Source organism: Lepidochelys kempii, chromosome 6 (assembly GCF_965140265.1).
Source record: "Lepidochelys kempii isolate rLepKem1 chromosome 6, rLepKem1.hap2, whole genome shotgun sequence".
In the NCBI taxonomy this organism is placed as follows: Eukaryota; Metazoa; Chordata; order Testudines; family Cheloniidae; genus Lepidochelys; species Lepidochelys kempii.
This window is the reverse complement of record NC_133261.1, coordinates 79,268,734-79,289,552: the sequence shown is the minus strand read 5'-3', so window position 1 is coordinate 79,289,552 and position 20,819 is coordinate 79,268,734. Positions and strand designations below refer to the sequence as shown.

Genomic DNA, 20,819 nt, shown 5'->3' with positions numbered 1-20,819 from the left:
TACATTGTCATTCTTCCATTCACTAAGTAAAGACAATGAAGTACTCTTTCCTTTCAGCGACCATGTGTAACACACATTAATTGGAGCAAGGTGTGCATCATGAAGAGAACACAGTACATTGTCAGTACTACTGTAGATGAAGGAAAATGTCATGGTGAAATTAGCACACAGTACTGATGCTTTGAAAAAAAAATCAATGTTTTAAGACAAAAGAAGCAGACAAGTTCTTGTTTTAAGTACAGTATCTGCAAATTTAGACTTAACTAAACAAAACTGGATGTAGTATTTTCTAACCGATCTACAAGTTACTGAAGCTATAAAAACACTTTTTAAAATTTGTGACTAAGTCAAGCAAATGGTAAATAACATTTCAGTTCAATAATTATGAAATAATATTATCCTACAACATTTGTTCAAAGAAAAGTTGCACATTTGACAAATAGTTTAGCTGTACAAATATTTAACAATACTTTATAATATGTTAACAGACAGTATTTTAAATCCAGCAACTGCAGTGGGTAACTCAACAAAAATGTAACTGTTGCAATGACCATACTGTTATTACACAATATGTGCCAAACGTACATAGTACCATCTTATTAGTAATCTCTCATGCATACCATGAAACATGTTATGCAGCCAACCACCAACCAAATCCAATTTGCCTCTAATCTAAACACAGATTATGCGATATGGTTAGACTTTGGTATGCATTCAGTTTTCCTGATAATATCTGAAATACATCACTAGTTGTTTATTGACCACTAATTCTCCAGTTTGTACTTTTGTATAACTGATGTTAAAAATCTATGTACATCATTAGGAAACAATACTCATTCATAGCTTCCATACCAAAATGTTGGACAATTTAAATGAAATGAATCAACAATAATCAAAGCAGAAATCGTCTAACTGCATTCAAATGGTAAACCATTACACCACCTCCTCACACACACACACTCACCCACACACTCACCCACCCTGAACCTTTCTGGAAGGGCTCCTCCCAGACTAAACTACTTTAGATAACTGGTAAAATTAAATACGTATGAAAGCAGAAATACATTTTTAGTCTTCCCTTTACCCAGGCTTAAGCATAGCAGCAATTGAAAACTTATCTTTTGTTCTTCATAGGTTCCCCAAAGTACAATTGCCCAGCAGCACTACCCAGCATCTCTATAATGTAATCCTTCTGCCAGTCAGAATTGGCAGTAACAAGAGCTGGGTTCAGTATCTAGGGGTTCCTTTTCAAAAATACAACACAAAACCGTCTTGAGCCCCCCAGCCAGTGACCTGGGACAATTACACACCACTCCCTGGGTGCCTCTAAGAGGCAATACTTCCCCTCTCACGAGCACAGAGTCTGAACATAGCAAAAAACTTTTAATAAAAGGAGGGAAATAATGCAGCACTGATTTGGGGAAACACTGCAAACAGGGTTTATAAACATAAACCATGAGCAAAAGACCTGCCACTAAGTAAGTTGGGCAGTGTCCTTTTCCCCTCAGGTTCTTAAGTTCAGCAACCCAAAAGTCCCTTTAATGTTCACGTCCCTTCTCTGCATCATAGTTGCTGTCCTTCGACAGTGCAGACCCAGAGTTCAGAGGTGCATCTGCAGAGTTCACCTCCCACCCTGGGTGAAAAGGCCCTCTCTGTAGAACCCTGCTGGCCACTCGCCACACCTCTCCACCAGCCACTCTTGCTGGCCATGCCTCTCCACCAGCTGCCCTGCTGGCTACTTGCCACACCGCTCCGCTGGCCGTGCCTCTCCGCCAGCTGCCCTGCTGGCCACGTGTCAAGCCTCTCCACCAGCCACCCTCCTGGCCGTGCCAAGGTGTCTTCAGGGCCCCCTCACTTAACACATGTTTCAGTGATTTCAGTTCTCAGTGATTTCAGCTGTTAGTGGGGGAGCCTCACTGCTGGTGCACACTGGGCAGCCTCTTGCATCAGAGACACTGTCCCAAAGTAGGTCTAATACTTAGACCTAGGTATCAGCGATTTCACCTCTCCAGTGTGTAAAAAGTCTCTCAACTGAGTCTAAATTAGCTCTGCTATTACACGGTGGAGAGAGGAAGGGTCAAATGGTCTGGGACCCTGAGGCAAGGCCCACACCACCACATACAAGTACCTGTCCCCACGCTCTCTCCACTCACTGGGGTTTGGAATTCATGTCCCCTGCCTAGCAAGTGCCATTCAGTTGAGGGCAAGTCCCTCAATTGGGAAATGCCAAGTACAGTTGTGCTGCCTTTGATTCACACAACAAGGATAACAACCTTTATTACTCCTTCCCCAATAACAAGGAAACTGGAGATCCCACACCAGCCAAAAGTAATAATTTGGGCAAGCAAACCCATCATGCTGAGCATCTAGGCAGGGTGGGTGTGCCCAAGCAAACGAGATCTGCTTCTGAAGTCCTTTTCCACAGCTCACCACTAGATGTCAGGGGAGAACTCATTCAGACTCTGCTTACATCCTCCCCTCATCCGAGAATTTGTCGTCCCAACAAATCACACTCCCTATTATACCAAATTCATTAGTTCCCTCCGAAGAGCCTCAGGCTGTGTATTGGTTCTTTGCTAGCCACCCCAGGTGCATCATAAGTTAACCGGTTTACTAGCCTTATAACCCTGTCCTGCCTACTGAGACTGGGCATTGCAGGGGGGACATATTCTTGGGCAACAGATGGTGAGGGTTCCTTCGAAGGTCCCTTGGCTACTAGCATAGGACCCTGCATCTCCGATTCTAATAGTGGAAGGTTCAAGATGCCACTGTCCAATAACTTACGTGTGTCATCCCAGGGTGGTCTCACTGGCAGCACAGGTGTTCCAGCAACGGGCCTAGATACTTCCTCCATAGGGTTTAGGGCTGAAGAGGTGGAGCTCTCTCTTGGTCAGCTGCTTGAGACCGAAATCTTGTCTTCATCCTTGGATACACCATGGTAGTGTCTTCCTCCTCAGACTCACTCTCAGATGTGCTGAGTAGGTGTAGGTTAGCCGCAGGGGGACTGCTATCCGTGTTGGATGGTGGCTTTGGTCTAGCACTTTTGTTCTGCCCAGTTGCCATGTTGTGGTCCATTTCATAAGGGGTGTCTCCCAATTCCCCCCAGGGAGTAAAAGGTTTCTATGTACTTTCTTTATTTTCCCTGATCCCACTTCGGGTTTAATCTTGTAGACTGGCAGATCTTTGAGTTTTTCCACCACCAGGTAGCTTCCCATCTGTCAGCTATCTTGTCTTTACCAGCAGTACCCATATTTTGCAGCAGAACTCTATCCCCTGGCTGGAGGTCCTCCAAACACACCCTAGCATCATACCGATGTTTGTTATGGTCTGAATTTTTCCAAGCTGCAGATGTAGCTAATTGATAAGCATCCCACAGCCGCTCTCTTAGTCAGGATACATGCTGCTGATGAGTCTCATAGCTATTTCCATCCTCTGATACCAAAGCACAAGTCTATGGGTAATCTTGCTTCTCGCCCAAATATCAAGAGAAGTGTGCTGCTTGCCAGGAGCTAGGATTCACGATGTGATGGAGAGTCTGCCAAGACTCATCAAGGCCTCGGATCACTACCCCTTCCTGCTTCTCCACGTGGGCACGAATGACACTGCCAAGATATGACCTTCAGTGGATCACTGCAGACTGCGTGACTCTGCGAAGAAGGATAAAGGAGTTTGAGGCGCAAGTGGCGTTCTCATCCATCCTCCCTGTGGAAGGAAAAGACCCGGGTAGAGACCGTCGAATTGTGGAAGTCAACAAATGGCTAAACAGGTGGTGTCGGAGACAAGGGTTTGGATTTTTTGAAAATGGGATGGTGTTCCAAGAAGAAGGATTGCTAGGCTTAGACAGGCTCCACCTAAGGAAGAGAGGGAAGAGCATCTTCGCAAGCAGGCTGGTTAACCTAGTGAGGAGGGCTTTAAACTAGGTTCACCGGGGGAAGGAGAACAAAGCCCTGAAGTAAATGGGGAAGTGGGATACCCGAAGGAAGCACGAGCAGGAGAGCGCAAGAGGGGAGGACTCCTGCCTCATACTGAAAAAGCAGGATGATCAGTGAGTTATTTTAAGTGCCTATACACAAATGCAAGAAGCCTGGGAAACAAACAGGGAGAACTGGAAGTGCTGGCACAGTTAAGGAATTATGATGTGATTGGAATAACAGAGACTTGGTGGGATAACTCACATGACTGGAGTACTGTCATGGATGGATATAAACTGTTCAGGAAGGACAAGCAGGGCAGAAAAGGTGGGGGAGTTGCATTGTATGTAAGAGAGCAGTATGACTGCTCGGAGCTCCGGTATGAAACTGCAGAAAAAGCTGAGAGTATCCAGATTAAGTTTAGAAGTGTGAGCAACAAGGGTGATGTCGTGGTGGGAGTCTGCTATAGACCACCAGACCAGGGGGTGAGGTGGACGAGGCTTTCTTCCGGCAACTAACAGAAATTACTAGACTGCAGGCCCTAGTTCTCATGGGGGACTTCAATCACTCGGATATCTGCTGGGAGAGCAATACAACATGCACAGACAATCCAGGAAGTTTTCGGAAAATGTAGGGGAGAATTTTCTAGTGCAAGTGCTGGAGGAAGCAACTAGGGGCAGAGCTCTTCTTGACCTGCTGCTCACAACAAGATCAGCTCCCAGACTACTGCACTGGGCAGCACAGTATGGGGAGCAGGTGACCAGCCCTCTGTGGAGAAAGACGTGGTACAAGACTATTTAGAAAAGCTGGACGAGCACAAGTCCATGATGAGCTGCATCAGAGGATTCTAAAGGAGATTGCAGAGCCATTGGCCATTATCTTTGAAAATTCATGGCGATCAGGGGAGGTCCCGGATGACTGGAAAAAGCCTAATGTAGTGCCCATCTTTAAAAAGGGGAAGAAGGATGATACGGGGAACTACAGGCCAGTCAGCCTCACCTCAGTCCCTGGAAAAATCATGCAGCAGGTCCTCAAGGAATCAATCCTGAAGCACTTACACAAGAGGAAAGTGATCAGGAACAGTCAGCATGGATTCACCAAGGGAAAGTCATGCCTGACTAACCCAATTGCCTTCTCTGATGAGATAACTGGCTCCGTGGATGAGGGGAAAGCAGTGGATGTGTTATTCCTGGACTTCAGCAAAGCTTTTGATATGGTCTCCCACAGTATTCTTGACAGCAAGTTAAAGAATTATGGGCTGGATGAATGGACTATAAGGTGGATAGAAAGGTGGCTAGATTGTCGGGCTCAGTGGGCAGTGATCAATGGCTCCATGTCTACCTGGCAGCCGGTATTAAGTGGAGTGCCAAAGGGTCGGTCCTGGGGCCAGTTTTGTTCAATATCTTCATTGATGATCTGGAGGATGGCGTGGACTGCACCCTCTGCAAGTTTGCAGATGACACTAAACTGGGAGGAGTGGTAGATACACTGGAAGGTAGGGACAGGATACAGTGGACCTAGACAAATTAGAGGATTGGGCCAAAAGAAATCTCATGAGGTTCAACAAGGACAAGTGCAGAGTCCTGCAATTAGGATGGAAGAATCCCACACACTGCTACAGACTAGGGACCTAGTGGCTAGGCAGCAGTTCTGCAGAAAAGGACCTCGGGGTTACAGTGGATGAGATCCTGGCTATGAGTCAACAGTGTGCCCTTGTTGCCAAGAAGGCTAACGGCATTTTGGACTGTATAAGTAGGAACATTGCCAGTAGATCAATGGACGTGATCATTCTCCTCTATTCGACATTGGTGTGGCCTCATCTGGAATACTGTGTCCAGTTTTGGGCCCCACACTACGAGAAGGATGTGGAAAAATTGGAAAACGTCCAGCAGAGGGCAACAAAAATGATTGGGGACTGGAGCACATGACTTATGAGGAGAGGCTGAGGGAACTGGGATTATTTAGTCTGCAAAAGAGAAGAATGAGGGGAGATTTGATAGCTGCTTTCAACTACCTGAAAGGGGGTTCCAAAGAGGATGGATCTAGACTGTTCTCAGTGGTAGCAGATGACAGAACAAGGAGTAATGGTCTCAAGTTGCAGTCGGGGAGGTTTAGGTTGGATATTAGGAAAAACTTTTTCACTATGAGGGTGGTGAAGCACTGGAATGGGTTACCTAGGGAGTTGGTGGAATCTCCTTCCCTATAATTTTTTAAGATTAGGCTTGACAAAGCCCTGGCTGGGATGATTTAGTTGGGGATTGGTCCTGCTTTGAGCAGGGGGTTGGACTAGATGACCTCCTGAGGTCCCTTCCAACCCTAATCTTCTATGATTCTACGATATGGGGTGACTCCCGTAGCATTGTTCTTTGTGGCGTTGTAGTCATGCACCAAAACACAACATGCTGACTCTGGGTTGCCTTCTGCTCTGACTGTAAAAGTCCCCAACATATCTAACAGAGTTCAATTAAACCTCGCTGGCTGAGGATCACCTTGTGGGTGATAAAGCATTGTCCGAGACTTTTTAATTCCCGCTATCCTCAGCGCCTCCTTCAGAAAGTGACTCTCAGAGTCCCTCCCCTGATCAGAGTGTATCTGAGCTGGGAACCCATATACTGAAAAATATTTTTCCCACAACAGTCGAGCGACAGTGGCAGCCCTCTGGTCATGTGTGGGATATGCTTGCTCATACCACGTAAAATTGTCAGTCACTACTAAAATGTTCCCGACATTCCTCTTGTCCTCTTCTAAAAAGACAAGGAGTTGATGCATAGCAGCTCCAAAGGTTTGCTGCTGGTGATGTTCTTCAGATATGCAGCTCTAGTGGGCAGAGTTTTCCTTTGAACCTATCGAGCGCATGTCTCACATTTCCTGCAAACATCTTCAGACATATGGGGCCAATAGAACCTACTACGAAAAGTCCCAGGGCCCTCTCCATTCCTAAAGGTCCAAAGTCATTATGGAGGGCCCTCATGGCCAGGGCTCTGTATTCTTTTGGTAGCACTAGGTGCGTTCGTTGCTTTTGTGACGGGTCAGTGGTAATTCGGTACAGTATTCCCTAAATCACTTTTAGTTTGTTCCATCCTCTCAATAGTAGCTTACCCCCAGGATTAGGTGGGATAATCGCAGCTGGGCTTCGCCCCTCCCTTTTGGCAAGTAGTTTATCACGAATTTCAACATCTTGCAGCTGGGCTTCTTGCTGGTCAGCCGCATTGAGCATGGGCAATGGAGACTGGTCCAAGACGATACAGTTCACTGAGACAGAAAGCACACTTGCAGGGGGCAGGCCCAGAGCTTCTGCATCACAGCCATGAAGGCTCTCATGGGCCTCTGGCTCTCAACGACTCACACTGCAAATAGCTCTCACTCCATCCATAGGTAGCACAGCAACTTCTGATACCTGTGGATGCCGGGACAATGCATCCACATCTACACTGCTTCTCCCTGATCGGTACTGATTGCTGAACTCGTAACTAGCCAGGGCGATCACCCGTCTCCGCCCTGTAGCATACAGCTTAGCACTTGTTAACACGTAAGTCAGTGGATTGTCGTCCATCCACACTTGAAACTGAGCACCATAGAAGTAGTCTTGAAATTTCTCAGTGATGGCCTTTCAAGGTCAAGAACTCCAGCTTGTGGATGGGGTACTGAGTTTCACTATCAGACAGTCCTTGGCTAGCAAAGGCTACAGGTTTACATTTGCCTTCCACTTCCTGGTACCGGACTGCTCCCAGACTCTCCAAACTGGCATCAGTATGCAAGATAAACTGTTTGCTTGGGTCAGCAAAGACTAGGACTTGAGTATGAGTTAGGCAATTAATGATTTCCTGAAAAGCCCTTCCACATCTCTCATTCCACCGTGGTGCAAATGGTTTTAAGGGGCCATAGTGTCTCTGCTAATTAATTAAGATGAGCTGTTATCAGCAGGAGAAAAAAACTTTTGTAGTGATAATCAAGATGGCCCATTTAGACAGTTGACAAGGAGGATACTTAACTTAGGGAAATAGATTCAATATGTGTAATGACCCAGCCACTCCCAGTCTCTCATCTTAATTAATTAGCCTCCTATAGTTTGTATGTCAACTTCCACCTTCTCTGTACATATATATCTTCTTACTATATGTTCCATTCTATGCATCCGATGAAGTGGGTTGTAGCCCACGAAACCTTATGTGCTAATAAATTTGTTAGTCTCTAAGGTGCCACAAGTACTCCTTTTCTTTTTGCGGATACAGACTAACACGGCTGCTACTCTGAAACCTTTAGTTCTCTGTAATTACTTGGGCGTGATCATACAGTGACGGCATCTGTTTTATTGGGATCAGTACTCACACCCTCTTAAGACACAATGTGACCCACATACTTCACCAAGGTTCGACAGAACTGGCATTTGTCAATTGAAAGCTTCAGCCCACAGGCTTCCAATCGATCTAGAACTTTAAGAAGTCTTGCTTCATGCTCCTCCAAGGTTCTTCCAAAAACAATCAGGTCATCCAAATAAACTAACATTTGCATTAAATTTATATGTCCCACAACTTTCTCCATAAGACGCTGAAACGTAGCATGTGCTCTAGACATCCCTTGGGGCATGCGTTCAAATTGATAAAACTCTAACAGACAGATAAAGGCCGTCTTCTCCTTTTCTTCTTTTCCCAGAAGGATCTAGTAGTATCCACTTCGAAGATCCAATACAGAGAACCACTGGCTATGCAGCAAACAGTCCAAGGCATCTTGTACTCAAGGCATGGTGTACTGGTCAACTACTGTGCACCTTTTTAGTGTGCGGTAATCAATACATCCACATTTTTCCATTCTTCTTACGGACCACTACAGTGGGTGAGGCATATGGACCTGTGGGACTCGCTAATTATGCCATTTTCAATAAGGTCCTAAAGATGATGTTGCACATCTTCCATCTCTGAGAGGGCAATCGCTCCCTGAAAGGGATGAAAGGCTGTGAATCTTGTAGTCTGATGTTGTGCTCCACTCCTTTTGCACATCCCACTCATGCAGGGAGAATACCTTGGATCATTCACAAAGCTTCTTGCTCAGGCGATCCTTCCACTCTCCTCAGACAACGGTGAGTCTCCAAAGTCAAATTTTGAAGGCTCTATTGCTGGAATTTCAGCTTCATACTGGGCTCTCACAATGGTTTCAGGCTCAAAGAGGTCTGCTATCTTCTGCCCTGGTTTCATGTCCCCTGCCTAGCGAGTGCCATTTAGTTGAGGGTGAGTCCCTCAATCGGGAAATGACAAGTACAGTTCTGCTGCCCTTGATTCACACAACAAGGATAACAACCTTTATTAGTCCTGCCCTGATAACAAGGAGACTGGGGATCCCACACCAGCCAAAAGTGACAATTTGGGCAAGCAATCCCATCATGCTAAGCACACTGGCAGGATGGGTGTGCCCATGCAAATGAGATCAGCTCCTGAAGTCCTTTTCCACAGCTCACCACTAGATGTCCGGGAGAGCTCATTCAGTCTCTGCTTACAGTAATATCAGAAGCCTCCATACAAAGAAAGCAGGCAGGTCTAAAAATATCCAGTTAATCAGGATTTGAAATAGGGCAGTCAATGTTCTTCAATCTATCTACCATATTTGGTTCCTCAAGTGTCTTGTTGGCTTAAATGAAAGCAGGACCAGATCTAAAAGTCACAGGAAAATCCTGCAATTCTTATTCATATGAGTAGTCTTTACTCATGCAAATCAGGAGTCAATGGGACTATTAATGAGAGTAAGAGTCGCAGAATTAAGCACCTAACATCCAGATTATTATTTCTAGATGGTCTGTGTCGTCTCTTTTATAGCACAGTTTACACCTAAGATATTAAGGTACAACCTGGGGTAGGAAACACCATGTGTTTTAATTCATGGAGTTTCCTCTGCTCTGTTGACAGTGTCCATCAGCCAACAGAGGACACGGAGTTTGGCTCTAAAGCACCCACAGAAAATCCGAGTCACCTGTGCAGAAGCACACTGCTTCTCACTTTTCCCACCAGCTATGGTAGCAAGTCTCTTGTGGAGGAGGAGGGCTATTTACTTAGCAAAGGAGGTTACAGCCAGAAATAACGTGGACTGAAAAGCTTTATCTTATGTGATGTAATGTATCCACAGAAAGTAACAATGATCTAGTGCTGCATCCTCTCACCTCCAGCCCTGGTACCCTTACCACAGAAACCCAAAGTAGCAGTGTACCTACAGGACATTTCATGATATCTAGAGTGAGGGGGCCTATCAAACCAATGCTTCTCCCTTTACACCTACTACTTTGGGAATTGATGAATTTGGCTGTTTCTAATCAAAGCAGGCTATGATAATATCTTGCCGGAATTCCTCTAGCACTTGGACCAAAGGCGTCACAGTGGCTTATTAACTTCTACATACGGGTCATTAATAAGAAGTTACCATGCATTTGGCATTAAGCAAAGATTACTGCCATTCTTAAGCCAGGCAATGATCCCTACAATGTGTCAAGTTACCCCCCAATATCCTTGCTGTCAACGTGTGTGATCCTCCAATAAACTGCTTCAGATTTGGATGATGTCTTGCAGGTCGAGCAGGCAGGGTTCAGGAAAAGACTATCTTTATCAAGAATAGTTTTCAACAAAATCCAAAAACGGGAGCCATCTTCTTGGATCTGACTGATGCTTATGGCATCATTTGACACAGACGCCTTTTGTTTAAACTCTCTCGAGTTGCCCCACATTGGATGGTTGAAATAATAGAGCTCTTTCTCCAAAACATGTGGTTCAGAGTACACATGGGCAACGGCTGTAGCTCTTAGAAGTGTCAGATCAACAGTTTTCCTCAAAAAGAAAAGGAGTACTTGTAGCACCTTAGAGACTAACAAATTTATTTGAGCATAAGCTTTGGTGAGCTACAGCTCACTTCATCGGATGCATTCAGTGGGGGGGGGGGAAAGGCTCAGTTCTTTCATCAGTACTGTTCAATGTGTACATGAACGATCTGCTAGCTACACTCTTGCGCAAGGTCATCTATGCTCACGACATCTGCTGCAGCTACCAAGCTCAGTCCTTCTCAGAAATTGACGAGCTCTTGAATGATGATATGAAGCTCATGGCAGACCTTTGTAGTCGATGGCACCTGCAGCTGAGCTTTTCCAAGACAGTTTCTAGTGTATTTCATCTGCATGACGCAAGTGCAAGCCATGAGAGAAATGTTTTCTTCAATGGCCATCTGCAGCACGATCCAAACCTGGTTTGCCTCAGTGTGACACTGAATAGGTCATTAATGTACCTCAACCACTTGAAGACGATGGCAGCCAAAGTCAGCACTCAGAACAAGCTGCTCAGAAAATGTGCTGGTTCACCCTGGGGTGCAAGCATCCAGATGCTTAGAACATCAGCCCTTTCCCTGTGCTATTCACCAGCAGAGTACTGAGTTCCTGTCTGGTGTCGCTCATCTCACACAATTCTGACCGATGTAAAGCTGCCAATATTTACTAATATAGCATATAGCACCCCATATTCACCATGAGAAAGCCTCTGTCACGCTGCTGGCCAGGATCAATGAGAACAGTGACCTGTCTTTCTAAACAGACCTCTTCAACCACCCGCCAGCTTGCCTGTCTTCTAGACACCCTTTATGGTCAATTATGCCACCACAGGACATGATGGTGGAATCTGCTTGGTGCAACAAGTGGTCAGCGATGACAACTGTCAATCACTCTCTCATCACTGACCCACTGTCGACTAGGTTTTGATCTGCCAAGACACCTGTGGTCATCTCTGAACCAGTTTTGAACAGGACAGGACAACTGTGCAGCCAATCTCTTTAAACGAGGTTTTTCTAATGACCTGCAATGCAGCTGCAGTCAACTTCAGACTATTTCGCATATCCTTGACAAGTGCCCATTGACTTATTTCGACCCACTGACTTATGGCTCTCCATCTGGCTGATGATGACACCATCAAATGGCTCGGCACATTGTGCATACACTGAGAGGAAGAAGGGAGAACCAAACCCCTTAACATGTGCAGGACAATATGAGAGGAGAACAGTTAGAACATTACTCAGCTATCACAATATTACTCCTAGAAAACAAAAAAAATTTCTGTCTTTGAATAAGTATCACTCCTTTTCCATTCCAAGACCATATACCCCTGAGCTTGAACATTAATTTTAAAAAATAGGTTTAAAACTCATCATACTGCTTTCTACTGCTGCTACTAAAAAAACAAATGTTTCTGGCTGGGGCTTTTGTGGGTTTTAGTTGCCAGCCAATAAGATTGCTGATCCATGTTGTGTCACCATTTTTAAAGCAGAATTCCACTCCGCTTTCATCTTTCACTCTGCTACAAAAAAAAGTAATGGCATGATACGGTACAGCAGGCAAATACTTTAATAATTGAAGTATTTTTGTCAACACATTTTTTATATTGATCTAATTGCAATATTTATTTTTCAGCTGATGATCAGAAGAAGATACTGCAATTATCCTGCAGTCCTCAAGTCCATCATACCTATTTTTCTCAAATGTGTTTTTTCTTCTTGGTAATCTTTAAGACTCTAACTTTGCAAACCCTCCACACACAGAACTCCCACTGAACTCAAAATAACTTTGGAAATATGCAAGAGATGATGGAAATGTTGTAATCATAGTTCATAAATTGGTTCACGTAAATTTCTTTAAAAGAAATTATCAACGGAATTATAAATATTTGGGATAAACTTTCGAGAAACTCAAGAATAATCATGTCAGAAGATTTTATTATGGTAAAGGACAAGCCAATATTTCAAAGAAAACACACTTATTAAGAACAAGATCTATAACATACATTATATATACACACAGACACACATATACATCAGCAGCACAGAACGAACCTGAAGAACTCTATAAAGGCTGTCTTAGCAACAAACCGTATCAATTAAAAGCCAAGTTCTGGTTTCCTTCAAAGAGTATAAGAAAGGAGACCTGCTCAGGCAATTGGTGGAAAGTAGAATCCTCCACCAACACCCAACAGCCTGGTATGGAGCACCAACAAAGTAATCTGCGTTCAGCTGTATTGTCTACAGGTCCACTGTACCTACCCCGTAGACACAGGTTTTAGCAGCAGGACCCACATGTCACAGACAAACATCCTACACCTCCAATGCTCAGCTGCCACCTCTCCAACCTGTGCCTCGAGCACTATAGTAATGGAGGGCCATTTAAGTACCTATGATTGATGCTTCTGAGAATGCCCTCTGTACAGACTCTCCCTGGCTTGCTTACTTCGGCACCTTTCAGGCTTTGAACGCACAAATGAGGAGGACCATCTAAAGAAAATTTGAATCACTTAGAAAAAAGCTATTGGTGGTTAAAAACTTGTACATTAAAGCTACAAACCTGCATACTGTAATAAATAAATGTTTAAAATAAAAATCAATCAAATAATTTCAATTTTGTCATTAACATTCAAAAGGCAAAAAAATTCCAGGTCCATTTTTTTCTAAAAACTAGAGAAGACTAACATAAAGAATGATAGCTCTTCTAGATTCCTTTTCTTCCTTAAATTACTCAGGGGAATATTTACGTGTTTGTTTTTTTTTAATCCTGTTTTCATAAAACTGTTTTTAAAAATATTTAATACTTTTCAATTCAGGATTTGACTATAAAGCAAAATTCCGATAAGCGGGGAAATCTGGTACCATTTTAGGCTTCAGTCAGTAAAGCACTTAAAAGCCCATACTTAAGTCGCACTGGCTTTATTTAAGTATTTAAACGGGGGGTTAAATGTTTTGCTGAAACTGGGCCTTAGGCACTAATCCTGCAAGTAAATACACGTTTGGACACATGGATTCAGTAAGACTCCCAGAGTGACCTGCCTGGTATATTAAAATTAAATTACCCTTTAGTGATCAGAATTTATATATCCCACATTCAGCATACATGGTACTATAAATTGAAGACTAGATATATAGATATATAGATATATATATATATCTAACTCCCTACATGTTAGGACTGGAAGGAACCGCTTAGGTCACTTACTCCTGGGAGAATTTTGTGCCGCTGCATGTGCACAGAATTCATGTCTCCTGCAGATTTCTTTGGTTTCCTGCAGAAAAATGACTTTCTGAGAAGGAAGCAAAGGGAAGCTGCAAGCGCAGTCATGCACCACTCCCTGGCAGACCAGATACATCGTTTCAGGCACCCGGAGCAGCTGGCGGAGAGGTAAATAACCACGGGGTTGGGGACACTCCAGCCAGTGGCTCCTACTCTAAACTGGGATCAGCTGTTAGTCCTGGCTGGGCTGGAGGCAGGAGAGGACAGAACTTCCTCTTCCCCTGCAAGGAGTGTCTGGGGCTGTGTCAGACCCACCCCAAGAAACCTCCTGCAGCTGCAGGAAGCTCAGCATCCCCCCGCTTCCTGTCCCCATCACTCCTTAACTGTAGGAGTAGGGGTCACTGTACAAGAAGCTGCTCCCCCATCCACCCAACCTCCGTGCATCTGGACATCCCAACCCCAGACACTCCTGCCAAGCCTCATCAACTACATCCAGAACCCCCCTAGCCCTCCATACCTAACCCCCCCCCCACTTAACCTCAATCACTACAACTGGAGCCGCCCTGCAACCCTCTACCTCCAGACCCCCATCCCTGCACTCAGACCACCCCGCACTGAGCTCCCTACACAAACCACCACCCTGATGCCCCATCCCCTGCACCACCTTGAGCCCCACTGACCCCCAACTAGCTGCAGCCAAACCCCACCCCACCAAGCCCCCCTACCCCAGCACCCAGGACCCCCACCACTAAGACCCCCACACTCAGACCCCTCTGCTGAGCCCCAACCACCTTCAACTGGAAGCCTGTGCAGAGTCCCATTGCCTCTGTACCTGTAACCCTCCCAACGAGCCTCTGTGCATCCAGATTCCCCCGCACTGAGCTGCCTGCACCCAGAATCCACTCACCCCATATCTGGATCCCCCCACACTGAGCTCCTCCACACTTGGATCCTACCTGGTTGAGCCTGCCTGACCTACACCTGGTGCACCTGGCACAGAGCCCCAGGATGTTTCTGGGGCAAGCCCAGGCCTTGTGCTGTGTCAGGGTCGGGTGCAGCCTCAGTGCTGAGTCCCAGTCCTGTGGGTGAGGGGGCTGCAGGGTGATCTCCCATCTTTGTGCAGCCAGGGGCCTGTGCTCCCCACTGCCATGCTAGAGCTTCTCGATTTATTGACAAATAAAACTTGCAAAATTTTAAAATATTGTGTGCAGAATTTTAATTTTGATTGGTGCAGAATTTTTAATTTTTTAACACAGGAATAGCTACTGAGGCCATCAATACAAGTAATTTGTATGGTTTTATAAATCCAAAACCATACAACCTACTTGTATTGATGGCCTCAGTGCCCTAAGCGGTCCCTTCCAGTCCCATGCATATGTATAGATAGTAACCCTAAACAATCTTTATCCCCTACTAACACATTAGACTATTTAAAATAAATCTAATTTACGTCACACATTTCACATAGTCTGGAACACAACATCAGAATGGTCAGTTTCACATTTGTCTGCAGTCATTTTCGCTCTCTCAGTCTTATACACTAGCATAAAACTGCTGTGGTGGGCTTTCCAACACTGCAGGGGAATATTTACATTTTTAAAAAATCCTGGTTTTATAAAACTGTTTTTAAAACTATTTAATACTTTTTAATTCATATTAGTTTTTTCAGTGAGGTTTGTTTTAATGTATTATTAAACAAGCACTTGTAATATAAACATACTTTACAAACTAAAAGCTAGACATATTATGTAGTTTTCATCTAGACAGACCCTTTCCTGCATCCTCAGATCCAAAGCGTTACATGAAAAAAAGAGTGATGTTATTTTGGTCACTGCTTTCAAATTATTTCAACTTAAGACTTTTAATAAAAGTTTGAATTATTAAAAACCTTCATCAAGTCTCTTTTTTTCCTACTTCCAACAGGCAGCAAATTGAGCTCTCTCTAAAAAAATTATATTGTAACACCATCTGAAGAAAATTTGAATCACTTAGAAAAAAGCTACTGGTGATTAAAGACTTGCACATTAAAGCTACAAAACTGCATACTGTAATAAATAAATGCTTAAAATAAAAATCAAATGATTTTAATTTTGCCATTCACATTCACAAGGTAAAAAATTCACCTTTTTCTAAAAACTAGTAAAGACCAAAATAAAGAATGATAGTTCTTCTAAATTCCTTGTCTTCTCTATAATTACTCAGTTATTCATTAGACTATTCAAGACCTCCATTGCAATTTTTACACCAGAATTTCATATATGGGTTTGACTGTAAGGAGATGGTTACGCAAGGTCTACTATAAAGGCAAAGTATTTCCAATATTTATTTCTGTAAAATATCCTATAGTGGAATTCATATTTCCACACAAGAAAGAAGCAGTTATTTCGTTCCAGACAACTTGATAACATCTCTTTCAACTATAGTTATAATTATCGTGTACGAACTTCCAAAGCAGACGTTGTCAAGATTTAACATTAGCATTAATTTATGTCATAACTGACTGTTACTATAAAGAAAATGGCAAAGCATCCATTTCACCAAAGACAGCACGTATCGAAAGGGAAATTTCATCTTAATTACCACTAATCTCCCCATTTTTAATTAAATTGATCAGTAATTTATTATCTTTCTCAGCCTTAGAAAGCTGTTATCACGAAGCTTCCAACAGAGAACATATCTGTACTTCCCTTCTCCAATACTGTCGTTTTCAAAAAAAATGTAGAAGTGCGGCAGCATATTTCCTCAAATTCCTGTTCTGCCTCCTGTACACACACTATTAAAAAATAAAAACTTCACTGATATCTCTGGACCAGTTGTACAGCCTCGAGTGCCCTATTGCTCCACAAAGATTTAGAAGGAACATCACGAATCTAGTACTCCAGACTAATGGATACAATGGGCAAAATCCTGGCCCCAGTGAAGCTTATGAGAGTTTTGCCACTAGTTAAAAGAGCTTTGAGAAAATGTAACATGTGGAGTATAGAGTATTGAGTTCAGGTCACTTCCCACTGGCTTTACTTCACAATGGCACTGATTGTGACTTCACTGGATCCCAGAGATATCACCCATTCCATCAGAAGAAACTGCGGTAGGATAGCAGACAGAAAAGAAGTAATTTCAGAGGAAAGATTAACCAATTCAGAACTTCCCAACTTTATGATACTAAAATTAAATAAAACTGAAAACAACCAAAGAAGGACATAATGGGTTTAGTCACCTTGCCCCGGTGATAGTTTCTAATCTCTATAACATTCATCTTAGAACCAAATTATTCATACAATTTTAATATAAAACAATGAACAAGCAATTTAAGCATGACGTTTTCAGGTTTATCAATTATAAATCTGATGAAATAAAATTATAATTGGAAAGGTACTGAATACTTAAATCGAAGATCAGAATTATCTTTTAGGCAACTTAAGGAAGTCTTTTTCTAGGACTATAAATAATATTCAAATTAATCATTTCATTTTAGTAACAACTTTCACAATTAATACTGCGTTCTGACATTTACAAAAATATGATTATGTATTCTGGAAACCTCAAACAATCATCTGAAAGACATTCAAGAAAACGAAGAAACTTCAACTCTGCCATTCAAAGTTGCTTCTTTCCTCTCTGTGATCCAAAATCCAATGTCTTTCTACTGATTTCAAGGGGGTTTGAATCAAACCCCAAGTAATAAAGATCACATTATATTTTTTGAAAAAAAGCAGAATAAATTTCAGTGTCTTAGCCAATATAGCCATTTTTATTGAAAGAATTATTTGATTGCTAAAAAGATTGGGTTAAGCTACTGCTGAGTATATAACGGCATTTGAACATAGTCACTGCACTACCAACATCAAAATCGTAATTGTAAAGTACTTGGGAATACTTTGAGTATGAAATACTGTATGAATAATATTCTAACACTTTGGGTTTTACTTTACAATACATAGGTCCACGGAAAAGCAAATGCATAAATTTCCTGTACACAAATAAACAAAATGCACACAAAATCTATGAGAGCCAGTGGGAAAAAAGCAAAATATTACATCAGTTGCATAAACCTCAAAGAACTTTACATCACATGCTCATGATAAATAATTCTCTTTAAACACAATATTTTCTGCATCCTTTTGCATACAATTGCTTATTATTATGGGCATCTAATTATTGTAAATGATCAAGGTTTTTGGTTATCAGTATGGTCTGTCTCAAGTGTAAACAACAGATTAAGATACTAAGCCCCCATTTCACATAAATTTATATTGTAAGGAAGAACAACAGAAAAGAAAACAAATATTACACAGAAGTATAAACATTTTTTTAAAGTTTTCAAACTTTCCACAAGGAGTGAGTTATTTAGCTAAACTAATAAATACGCTTTATTAAATGCTCTTCAATTATTTGATATTCTGACAAGTAAAATCCTTATGCAACATACCTTGTTAGGATATAGATATTCAGGCCTGTCTGTAAAGACCTATACTCTAAGAATTTAGGTGTATTCTTATCACTTGGCTAGTGATAGAGGTATAAAAGAAAGAATCAAAACCACTGTCTGCCAGTGTAAGGGCCTTCTCTTACTGTGACAGTTTGTGGCCCTGTGCTTAGGCTCAGGCCTTTGGCTAAGCAGCAGAGGCAGCCATAAGCTGGGAAGTGAACGGTCACATCCTCACATTCCAAACTAGTCACACTGAAATAAGGTGCTATTCGGCTGTTAGGAATACAATCCTGTCCTGATAGTTCCTATCACCTCCAGAGAAAGGGAAGTGCCTACAAAATGTAAAAGGAAACTTAGTTTGATAGCATCCTGTCTGGCAAGAACTCACTTATCAATAGCTGGGGTGTGAAATCCTCACTTCTGTATTGTCTTGTCATTATAGTTCCCACTTTGCTGTTGTTTGTCTGTATAATCTCTGTCTGGTTCTGTGATTGTTCCTGCCTGCTGTATAATTAATTTTGCTGGGTGTAAACTAATTAAGGTGGTGGGATATAATTGGTTACATAATCATGTTACAATATGTTAGGATTGGTTAGTTAAATTTCAGAAAAATGATTGGTTAAGGTATAGCTAAGCAGAACTCAAGTTTTACTATATAATCTGTAGTCAATGAGGAAGTTAGTGGGTGGGCATGGGCATGGGGGTAAGGGAGATGGGAACAGGGAATGGGGGTAAGAAAATTGGAATCATGTTTTGCTAAAGGGGGAAATGGGAACAGGGAATGGGAGTAAGGAAGTTGGAATCACGTTTGGCTAAGGGTAGGAATGGGAACAGGGACACAGATGTAAGGCTCTGTGGTGTCAGAGCTGGGAAGGAGGATACTAAGGAAGGAAACTGGAATCATGCTTGCTGGAAGTTCACCCCAATAAACATCGAATTGTTTGCACCTTTGGACTTCGGGTATTGTTGCTCTCTGTTCATGCGAGAAGGACCAGGGAAGTAAGTGGGTGAAGGAATAAGCCCCCTAACATACCTTAACAAGTTTCAAAAGGTGATAAAGATCTTCAACCTCATCTCCTTCACACCTGGTATATACTCTTCCAGTGTCCACACTGGTACCCTTTATGGTGTGACGATAGAGAGGCAAATCCATTGCTTCAGCATACAGGTCTATGGCATGATGTCCTACTGTCTGATACATGTAGCTGTCCAGCTCATCGGTCCCTTCTGCCACAATTAAATAGAGACAAATATGACGCTAAGTACATCATTCAGCATTTACAGAAAATCTTAATACTTTAAAAGCACCAAGAATACCTAAATCTGAGTATTCCTTAGTTCATTGACACACACATCTATGATGGCATCTCTACAAACATGGAATAAAAAAAATTGGATTTCTCCCCTCTTATAACAATGTGTCTCATGCAACTGCCTACTTCTTAATGTAGGCATTTCCAGTGCTTCATCCACAAATCCCCCACTATGGATCCAACCCAGAACCAAGTGAGCCAATGGTAACTTTGCTTTGCTATGCAGGAGGAGCACAACCCCAGAGGCACAGACGCATAGTTTTTACCTGTGTTTCAGCATACTTAGTGCAATATACATAGAACACACTGCAGCACTTATTCTGGTGGTTAGAAATAGGCTGTCAAAACTTCCTGAAACTTAGCCATTAATATATTTAGTACTGACAACACGATACTCACAGCAAGTTATTTCAATATAAATGGAACAATAGAGGATTACAGCAGTAATTTTATATTGTTTAATGCATTGTAAAGAAAGGGAAATATTTGTTGTTGCATCCAGGACTTTTCAATCTCCTTTCCTTTTAAAAACTTGGGGTAGAACTCACCAAACTTCTCGCTGCTGCTGCTTTAATTAAGAGACAAATTTCACTAAACGTTCTTACCAATTGGTTGGCAGCTAATCAATAACAAAAAAGGCAGCACATGTAGATTGTAATAATTAAACCCCAAACCTTGCAATTCACATTTTACGTAAGTCAGGAGTTATCCAACAATTGTGACCATTATTGATAATTTTTCAACTGATCAATAATAAAGAACACTTAATTATTGCTCAAACCTACAATTCACTGGTAAAATTTGATAGAGTTCAAATCTGTAGGAGGGGCGGCCAGCACATCCCTTGGCCCGCACCGCTTCCCACAGCCCCCATTGGCCTGGAGCGGCGAACCGCGGCCAGTGGGAGCCGTGATAGGCCGAACCTGCAGACGCAGCAGGTAAACAAACTGGCCCGGCCCACCAGGGGCTTTCCCTGAACAAGCAGCAGCCCTAGTTTGAGAACCACTGGTCTAGAGGGTTCTGTAATCTTAACAAATTAACCAGGACTGGAGAAGTTGATTTTACAAGAAAAATAGTATTTTTAAATTTATATAAAATCTGATAACTGAAAAGAACAGACAGGGTCCCTTTTAAGCTGCCACTTAGTTCTGAAT

General features: G+C 42.6%; 1 protein-coding gene across 6 annotated transcripts in view; it reads right to left on the bottom strand.

The window, feature by feature from the left end:
• DPH6 (diphthamine biosynthesis 6) overlaps positions 1 to 20,819 on the bottom strand; it is a 376,150-nt gene that overhangs the window by 346,599 nt on the left and 8,732 nt on the right. For all 6 annotated transcript variants that reach the window (XM_073348883.1, XM_073348884.1, XM_073348880.1 and 3 more), the window contains exon 3: positions 19,386 to 19,579. In XM_073348883.1, the coding sequence (XP_073204984.1) occupies positions 19,386 to 19,579 (194 nt within the window). The remainder of the gene's footprint in view (positions 1 to 19,385; positions 19,580 to 20,819) is intronic.